At 35.9% G+C, this 10080-nt stretch overlaps 1 protein-coding gene across 1 annotated transcript; it reads left to right on the top strand.

Annotated features, from left to right (window-relative positions):
• The first annotated feature begins 374 nt into the window (after nt 1–374).
• LOC130796718 (uncharacterized) lies at nt 375–9323 on the top strand. Its single transcript, XM_057659088.1, has 8 exons — nt 375–776; nt 924–2192; nt 5265–5383; nt 6659–7282; nt 7360–7654; nt 8197–8362; nt 8591–8687; nt 8838–9323. Exons 2-8 carry the CDS (start codon nt 1068–1070, stop codon nt 8953–8955), a joined length of 2544 nt encoding a protein of 847 aa, XP_057515071.1. The 5' UTR covers nt 375–776; nt 924–1067; the 3' UTR covers nt 8956–9323.
• Nucleotides 9324–10080: the final 757 nt, after the last annotated feature.

Raw genomic sequence — 10080 nt, 5'->3', positions numbered from 1 at the left:
TATGTCGAGTTCACAAATATAATCTGAATAAATTTATAATCATTTTAATATGAACTTCAAATATGTTCAAATAAAAAAGGCTTATATTCAAATTTGGTGTCGGATGTCGAGTCGGAGTTGGAGTAGGGTCGGAGTTGGAGTTGGAGTTGGATTGGAGTATTGGATTTTTTATGTGGTCCAATTTCAATTCGTCTCTGAATCAAACTCGAACTATATAATTGGATTTGAAGTCGGATATTTCTTTTCTCGAACTTTGCTCGGATAAAAATTCTTCAAATCGGATCAAATTAGTACCAAATTCAGATCGAATTGCCATCCCTACCGATACTTATTAAGTAGCTAGTCATGCTTTGCTAGTAGAGTAGTAAGTTGGTAATTGCTTCATGCTTGGCTTCTTCATTTATTTGTCTTTCTCTCTAATCTTTTTTGGTTCTTTGAGATCGGCGGTATCCTTCCGACACTACCATTTCGAATTATCATTTCTTTTCTTTCTCTACTTTATTTATTAATTTCATGCAATTATAATTATAAATAAATAAATAAATTCCTCTAAACCTGTCTTTTCTTCCTCTTTCTTCTCTCTCCTCAGTCCTCCCTTGGATTTTATCCATCATTCATAAAATTCCTTCGTTTAATCCTAAAAACAACACTATTTCTACAACCCAATCTCTCTTATATCAATTCAAGATTTCCCTTTTTTCCAATTTTTTCTTACCCTTTTCTTGGGATTTCTGTTTCTTTCTAATATTAACAGCAACTTGGGTTGGGATTTCCAGGTACGTTTTTCATTTTTCAATTCATTATTTTATGCTTTTCGTTTGTCTTCATTTGCTCTTTCAATTATTTATAAATGTAATTTTGGTCCATGTTTGCTTCATTTTTAGTTGGGTTTTTGATGTTTTGTTTTTCTTAATGTTAATCAGGTCACAAATGTTGTTTCCGTAATTGTAGAGTTCAATTGCTTAATTAATGTTAATTGAATTTAATTTGGGTTTAAAGAAAAGAGGGTGTTGGAGGTTGTTGTTGTGTTAGTCTGGCTGCAGTGTGTGTGATTGGTTTAGCTAGAGATGGCGGATGTCCGGCCATTGCAGCAAAAGTCTGAGAGCCCTAGTGATGCTCGGGCTGAATTTGAGCGTGGATTAGAGCAGCTTATGCGTGGGCATTTGGATGATTGTATTTCCTTCACCTCGTGTAGCTCAACTCGTAACACGGAGGATGAAGACGAGGAGGGTGATCAGCTTGTGCGCAGGAGGCGAAGTTCTGATCTTGAAGGGGATTATCTAGCCGAGTCATCTGCTGCTAGGAGACGACACTCGAGGATTTTGAGTCGTTGGGCTGCTAGGCAAGCACAAGAAATGATTACCACTATGGAGAGGCGGAACCGGGAATCTGAGTTGATGGCTCTTGCTGGTTTACATCCTGTTTCCATGCTTGATTATTCTTTTCTAAGGGAATCTCAATCTCCTACTTCACGAAGACAAGGAGCCGTTGAAAGGCCCAACACTAGGGCTTCTTCCATCTTGCAAATGTGGAGAGAGTTAGATGATGAGCATGTGTTAAGCCGTGCTAGAGAGCGAGTCAGAGAGAGGCTTAGGCATGACAGGAGTGTTGACAGCAATACTGATGTCTCAACCATAACTATGTCGGAAATCAGGGCGGGAGAAAATCAGGGCAGTGTAGAGGATGTAAGTGAGAGTGAACCTGATTTTGGAACTTGGTCTCATGGTCAGATGGAAACGCACAGTGAAAATGGGGATCATACCCACTCTAGCAGAGAGCAATCTCCTGATGTTGGTGAAGTTGAGAGAGAGAGGGTGAGGCAAATTGTGCGCGGATGGGTGGAGACTGGCATAAATGACCACTCTTCTGATGCTCCACGGAGGGATAACAATCCTAGAGAAGAGTGGCTTGGTGAGACCGAGCGTGAACGGGTGAGACTTGTGAGAGAGTGGGTGCATATGGCGAGTCAGCAAAGAGCACGTGGAGGACGGAGGGAAGATCCACATGCTGGATTAGGTACTGAGGTAGGTCAAGATCATGTCGGCCTTGTTCGAAGAGATATGTTGAGGTTTCGTGGGCGCCAGGCTTTGATCGACCTGCTAATGAGGATAGAACGTGAAAGACAGAGGGAGCTTCAGGGTTTATTAGAGCATCGGGCTGTTTCGGATTTTGCTCATCGTAATCGCATTCAGGTCAGTTGCCTACCCTTTTTCCCGATGATTTAATTTTAAATAAATGTTATGCTACCATGCATGACAATAAATCAACATGGTAGCTTGTATAACCATTGAGTAGTAAATATTTTAGAGGGAGGGAGGAAGAGAATGGAGTATGTAACTTTTCTTCTCCATTTTTCGTTAAAGAAGGTTGTTGATAAGGTGAATTATTTATGTATGCATCTTTATATATCAACCTATTTTTTTGTGATTATTATTTTATGTTAAGTGAGACACTTTGGCTCATACTTTTCCTTTTTTTATCAGCATCTTATACAAAGAGCTCTATGAGTCTTTGCTTTAGGTTTATTCTCTTTATTTCATGTTTAAGTGATAACAAAAAATTTCAAGATATATGTTGGAATAGTAAATAGCTGGACTGCAGTTGGATTGCAATATCTAGCTTTTACATTTGATTACTTGATTTATGGAATCACTTTGTGTACAACAATTTTCTGGGTATTTATGCACAAGGTTGTTAAAATCGTGATTCTAACTTAAATTGAAAAGAGCTTGCAATACCGGATCGTAGAATCAAATGATGCAAAATATTAAGTTGTAATTGTTTATGTATAATGTTTAGTCATTTTTATTGTAAAAGAATACGTAATTTTCATTTGTTATTTAAAATACTTTGTTTCGAAAAATACATGTATACTTCTTATTTTTTGTCTTTTCTTTTTAATAATTGACAAATATATTAAGACATACACTAATTATATAATCAATATATTAATAAGTAATACACCAATTAGATATAGTACCAAGTAGATGCAGTAACAATGATCCTTAGTTAATTAAACAACACCAAAGTAGATTATCAAAGCCACATTATATTGTAACACTTTCAAAGCCATAATAATTTCATAACACCAAATGAAAAGACCGAATAGTTTTCACAATCAACAATGTAGAAATAATCAATCATGAAAAACAATTAATTAATTTATTAGTCAATAACACCAAATGAAATCAAACATCAACTGATAATCTAGATCAAATAACAACTCTAAGCTAGCAAGAGTTTTCATAAAATGCTAAGAATCCCAACTCATACATGTTTTGTTCAAAAAACGACCATATTAAGGTCAAGAGTCTCAATTTAATCATTAAAAGCAAAAACGTTACCAATTAGGATCAATTTTGGGTGGGCTAAGGCTCAATTTTGCATTTTTGTGGAGTTTTTTTAGAATCGTGTAGAATCATACGATTCTAGTTGCGATCGTACTAATCTAACGGTTCCACTTGCAATTCTAATCGATTTCGATTTTAGTCATGATTTAAATCGTTAGTCTGTATTTGGATCATAAAATCGTACGATTTTAACAATCTTGTTTACGCATAAGTTCATTGTCTCACATGTTAAGAGGGTGTTGGTGAGGGAGAGGTGGTTTGCTGCCTTAATGGAATTCATTCATCATATTTACAGCTGAGTTTAGTTCATAAGAAAGCTTTCCAATCAAAAGTTGTCTAGGGTGGTTAATTTATCTGGATAGGTGCTCGCCTATCATTCTTCAACTTACCATTCATGACTGATAAGTGCTCTCCCACTACACCTAGGTAAAAGTTAAAAGAAAATTGTATATAACCTCTTCATGACAAATAACATTGTAACAGTGAATAATCGTTAGTTACACGCTCGTTTTGACCGCAAAAATTCATGCTCCATTACGACGAAATTTAACATAACGGCAAATCTCAAACAGGTTACATAACAATTCCATGCGTGCTGTTCTCCCCCAGCTTGTATGGAGTTAATGAGCCATTTAGGTGATAGTGAGTTTAAATGTCTGCCGGTAGTAGTTGATGGACTAGGTGGTGGCTTTAGTGATGGTTAGACAATAAGGAATGAAAAATTAAAACAATGTTTCATATTTTTCCTAATTTTTTTGCTTCCTTCCCCTTACTTCATCAAAACAAATATTGGAAAACTATTTACTTTATTTTTCCTTCTCTTATCTTTGCTTCCTTAACTTTAAATATCATCAAGCAAGTTGTTGGCAAGCGATATAGCAGATGGAGAGTAATCGTGTAACTCTTAACTGTTGATCAAAAGAACCAAATACGTAGTGCATGGCCCTTTTCTTAAGAGAAGCTGATCATTTTTAGGGTATTTTGCGTGGGGTCTTAATATTTATATGTATAAAATGAACAACCATTAATCTTTTTAAGCCAATATTTGCTTTTTTTTTTTTTTAATCCTTGGGGCGTTTTTGGTCAATGGAGCAAACTCACTGGGATGAAAACAATCGTAGTAAAAGAAAAAAGTGCTCCTATAGGAATAAGGTAAACCAAAAAGATACAATGAATATGAACAAAAGAAACCCGTTTGTTGAGAGGGAAATTAGAGTAAATGTTTAATAGTCATATCATGATACAAGAAACACTAAGAAATCTATTGTTATTTCATCTCTTTTATAAGTATTCCAAATGCTAGCTAAGAGAAAATCGAATGGAATTTAATAAGTCATCTTTTTATGATGTGAAAATTGTTAAAGGCTATAGCTGGTTTGCAGCTCTGACTCTCATAGATCGACTATTAATCTATTGTTGTTCTTTCTCTGTTATAAGTATTCCAAATGCCTCTGTCCTCCTTGCTATCAAGTTTTGGTTTTTGATTTTTGAAGCTCCACCTATTATGTTTGTGATACCAAGATAGACTATCTTTTGCTGGAAAAGTGCCAAAGATAATTGTACTTGAAGCCTTCTTTTCAGCCTTTTCTGTAATTTCCATTTTTGTGAGTGTATGTTGCATGTTGTATAGGAAATGGAATTTACTTGAGTTTTGATGCCAGACTCCATCATGCTCTTTTTTCTTGTGTCTTGTAGATTCATATTAGTGTGGAAATCGTGCCTTTTGTGCAGGTACATTTTGTTGTTATGTGCTTGAATGATTGAGGATGAGATACCTATTTTCTGTTTATTCAAACTATGTTTTCTATTTTCAATTTTATTCTTCTTAATACAATATCTACGGCAGCAGGTGCCAGCAGCTTAGCTTCACAGATGAATTTATTTATAACTAACATCTTATGTTTATTATTTCAGTCATTATTGAGAGGTAGATTTTTAAGAACGGAAAGAACAGCCGAGGATGAAAGGCCACCATCAGTGGCTGCAAATGAACTAGATCAGTTGAGACAACGAAACACTGTTACTGGTTTGAGGTGTGCTCATCTTTCATTTTGTGTGGTATTTCTGTCAACAGTTTAACTCTTTGCTCTGGGACTCTTGCTATTGATTACTTTGTATGTGCAAGGATTTAAAAGCTGATATGTGAAAGTGTTATTGATCTGAAACTATTGTCCTTTTTATATACCGCATAAAATAGCTGCTAATTAAGCATTTTGTGCTGCATTTTTTCCACCGTTAAAATGAATGACGGCTTCTTTTGGTGTCTGGTAACTTGCAAGAAACGCAGATATTATGTTTGATCATACCCTTCTAAGAGCATTTTTCCATTAATCAAGGGCAATGCTAACTTGTTTTGAATCCTTGTGGGCAATGCTAATTGGTGTTGAATCCTTGTTTCATGGTGGATGATTACTGTTGACTGGCTTTGACTACATTTTATTTTTATTGTGAACTTGTGAAACATTGATCTTTCTGTGGCCATCATTGGGCTGTTTAAGCTGATTTTTTATCTACTAGTCTAGCCCAATCAAAGTAAATGTTTTGTACTGGATGTATGGATCTGCTGCATCACTTGATTTTTTAATGGAATTTGAACATTTAGTGTTGTGCATTATATTATATGTATTTTCGGTAGCTAGATTATTGTTAGGCTGGAATTTGTATGCATGCCATGTGCTGTAAGTTACTTAAATCTTTTTAATATTTTTTTCTTCTTGAGATGACGATTTCTCTTGGCCAATATACATTTTGATTTCTGATTCGAGCTACAAATTATCTTTATATACATATGGTATTGTTCAATTTTATCATTTTGTCCAATTATATGCGCAGTGATTACTCTAGAGTGGCTTTACTACGTTTTTGATCAAGTTTTGAGCTAGTGGTGGCGGTGGCACATGACTGTTGCAATTGAATTTTACTCTGTACGAGATTTGCTCATTTTCATAATGAATTGTGCAATTATTTGAATGGTATTTTTAGTATCAAGGCATTGAGAGTAATTTTTCTCTTGGACAATTGTTTGTGTTATGCAAACTTCATAGGATTCTATTTAACCATACCTGTAATCAAATGTTAGTTATGATCTATCTCTCGCCCTCTTTTACCCGTGTTAGGTTTCCTTTTATTTAGGCTACATTGCTTCAAATTTTCGGTATATATCTTGAATAATGATCTATGTCAATCCAATTCAACAACTGGTGCAGTGATAGAATGTACTTTTGTCTACGTAGGCATTTCCTATTATTTTTTGGTTTTGTCCAAAAGGTTTAAGTGAATGACAAACCTTTACTATGTGTATATATCAGGGATGGTTTTCGCTCTAGACTAGACACTATTGTGCATGGTCAAGCAAGCAGCAACTCTGACACCTCATCTAGTGATCCAGGAAGTGATTTTTCTAATAATTTGGCTGAGCATGACATCCCAATGGAGGTTCAACTTTGGAATTCTGAACAATTGCAGTCTAGGAATCAGGTTAACGGGGTTAACGAATTTACAAATAACACTATAAATGTGGCTGTTAATGTGTCTGCTGATGTTATAACTCGGGAAGAAGAAGCCATTCAGAGGGGGAATGGGCCCGAACAGGTCACTGCAAATGAACGAATAAACTTGCCTCAGTTGAACTTTGCAGAGCTTGATCCATGGAGAGAAAACACACAACCTAATATGGTTAGTGACTGGCAGGAAATTTCAGGGAATACTTGGCAGCGGAGAGCTCATGGGAATCATGAGGAGGAAGGGACTAGTTTACCTAGTCAACCAACTTGGCCTGGCAATACTTCTCGAGCATCACTGGGGAATTGGGCAAGAGGGCCTGCTAATATTTCACATAATCGACGTAGCATTCCAATTCGACGAGCGAGTAGATTTCAGCCTCCTGACGATGATAATGTGTACAGTATGGAGCTTCGTGAGCTGCTTGGCAGGTATGTTGTCCTCTTGTATATATGCTTGATTAGGTTGGCTACAAACTACTTGATTTGAATATTTGTTCCTTTTTTAGGAGGAGTGTTTCAACTCTCTTGCGTAGTGGTTTTCGTGAAAGCTTGGACCAATTGATTCAGTCTTACGTGGAAAGGCAAGGTCGTGCTCCGATTGACTGGGAACATCACAGAAACTTGCCCACTTCTGCTACTCCACGGCATGACCAAGAGCGGCTTGAAGAACCAACTGTCAGTGATACAGTCAATAGACCTCTTGTTCTTTCATCTCCACCAGCACCGCCGCCGCTTCCCATCTGGCAACAGGATCTACATCATGCTAATTGGTCTCGTCATGGGATGAATCGTTCGGAGCTGGTAAACCACTTGTTCGCAATAGTAATTAGTCATATGATTTTGTTGTCTTCATGGAACTATTGTTTTCAAAGTCGTGGTATGAACTCATTAGTTGAGGAAGGGGTTAGCTGCATGCATGGGTATGATCTTGATTGTTGACTTCAAAGACGAAAAAGGGTATAGAGAAATAGAAGTGAACCTCTGTAGAGGTGGCTAGTTTTTTGCATATATGCTTTAGCTCTATCAAATTTTATATTTGTCCTTGTGCATATATATATATATTTTGATTTATTCTAATATTTGTGATTAAAGGGTTTTGCATTGTTCTTGTGAGTGAGTTCAAATTTAAACATCCTAATAGTACCGTACCTTAAATGATGATATAAACAACCATGCTAGTGTAGTGCATGATATTTTTTGCCCATCAACAAACCTTATAAAGACATGGCTAAATCAATCATTGATGAGGTTGCTATAAAGGTTGGGAAAATCATAATATCGGATTCTGTTTTAACAAGTACTTACAGGGATCTAACTTGATATAACTGCTTGTCTTTTTACAGGAGTGGGAAATGATGAATGATTTGCGATCTGATGTTGCCAGGCTGCAGCAAGGTATGAACAACATGCAGAGGATGTTAGAAGCTTGCATGGACATGCAAGTGGAGTTGCAGCGTTCTGTTCGGCAAGAGGTTTCTGCAGCTCTGAATCGATCTGCTGGTGGAAAAGGTTCTTATAATATCTCTTTTGTTTCTTTTGTGATAAAAGGTCATCAATTTCTCCCCCTTCCAAGAATCCAAATACAGAAGGGGTAGAAACTAACTAACTTAATAAATAAAGGTTGTCAGAGTTAAAGGTTGGTCCTGTGTTTTAGGTATTTTCGCTGGGACCCCTAAAGCGTTGCGTCTGGGCTACCTTGTAATTATGGACAAACTGGTTAACTAATCTTTTGTTTAGGTGTTGAGACATCAGAGGATGGTTCGAGATGGGGACATGTGAGGAAAGGGACATGTTGTGTTTGTTGTGACAACCATATTGATTCTCTATTGTACAGGTCAGTGAAAAAACTATAACCTTGTGTTAAACTTTTATGCAGTTTATCTGAAATTGTTAAGCAAATCTTAGAATGGGATTCAACTGAAAACGGGGAGGTTTGAATGGCCATAGTATAGTATGAATCTGACACTCATTTTGTTGTCGACAGATGTGGGCACATGTGCACTTGTTTGAAGTGCGCAAATGAGTTGGTTCGTGGTGGAGGAAAGTGCCCGTTGTGCAGGGCACCAATTGTTGAAGTCATAAGAGCTTATTCAATACTGTAAATGGTGAATTGTGATTGATGAATATTTTGTATGGGTCGGGGTCCGGGTCGGGGACAAAAAGGAAATAGGAAAAGGATAGCCCTGAGTGAAGAGTAGAGGGTAGTGATTGTCAGCCATTACATTGCACACTGAATAGCTCTCCTGGGCTCCCTCATCCAGTTGCCTCATTCATATGTTGAGTCCATTTTGTGGTGTATAGTATAATAAATAATTTGGGTTAATACATGGCATCTTGATGTTTCCGTTTTGTGGTGTATAGTATAATATATAATATATTTGCACTCAATTTTCATTTAATATTTGATTCTCACGTAATCCTTTTTTTTCCAGTCTGCTCAAAGATTGTGTCACTTGTGTTGTAATATTGTCTATGTTGATGATGGTTTTCAAATTCTCTTTTACTCACAAATTGATTTTCACTTTTGATGTAATATTTGTTTTATTCGGATTACAAAGTAGGCTGAAGAAAGAGAAGTTAGGTAACAACTGATTTCAAAAGTAATATTTGTTTTTCAAAAAAATAAAACATGAATTTTGAAATAGTATAAATTCTTGAATTTAATTGTCAACGAAATAGAATGAGTTTCAATCTCATTGTATCAAAGCCTAATTGTGGATGAAAGTACTTTCTTCAACACTTGTGGCTATCACCTATGATCATTATAATATATTAAAAGGCAATTGTTTAATATTTTGTTTGAATTGAAGAATTGAAAGAAAAGGAAAGGAAGAGTTTTAGAGGTATGTAATTTCTTTTGGATAAAAAATTAAGAGAGAAGAGATTTAAAATGGTGAAATTTAAAAGGATTAGTTTACTTATTTTTGTTGAATGATCACTAAATTCTTTCTCTTCATGATGATAGGATTTGGAAGGAAAATAATTTTTCCATACCTTTCTATTTCTTTTCCTCTTAATCAAACAAATAAGAAAAAATTTTCTTATCATTTTTGTCCTTCCTTTACTTTCCTGCTTCCACTTCCTTTTCCCTCCTATATTCTTTTCCTAACATAGTTTAAGTGTCATGTATCACCACCATCTAAACTTTTTCCGTCTAATTAAATAAATAGTATGAGAACTTGATAAATAGAAAGTTTTATCATTTTGACTTTGGGGTAGAATGAAGA

This window comes from Amaranthus tricolor, chromosome 12 (assembly GCF_026212465.1).
Source record: "Amaranthus tricolor cultivar Red isolate AtriRed21 chromosome 12, ASM2621246v1, whole genome shotgun sequence".
Classification (NCBI taxonomy): Eukaryota; Viridiplantae; Streptophyta; class Magnoliopsida; order Caryophyllales; family Amaranthaceae; genus Amaranthus; species Amaranthus tricolor.
The sequence above is the reverse complement of the archived record's forward strand: the minus strand, read 5'-3'. Positions and strand labels throughout refer to the sequence as shown.

Coding starts and splice junctions, on each gene's coding strand:
- LOC130796718 (XM_057659088.1), top strand. CDS start 1,068: ATGGCGGATGTCCGGCCATTGCAGCAAAAGTCTGAGAGCCCTAGTGAT. Junction 2,193..5,264: donor CTCATCGTAATCGCATTCAG/GTCAGTTGCCTA, acceptor TTATTATTTCAG/TCATTATTGAGAGGTAGATT. Junction 5,384..6,658: donor AACACTGTTACTGGTTTGAG/GTGTGCTCATCT, acceptor TGTATATATCAG/GGATGGTTTTCGCTCTAGAC.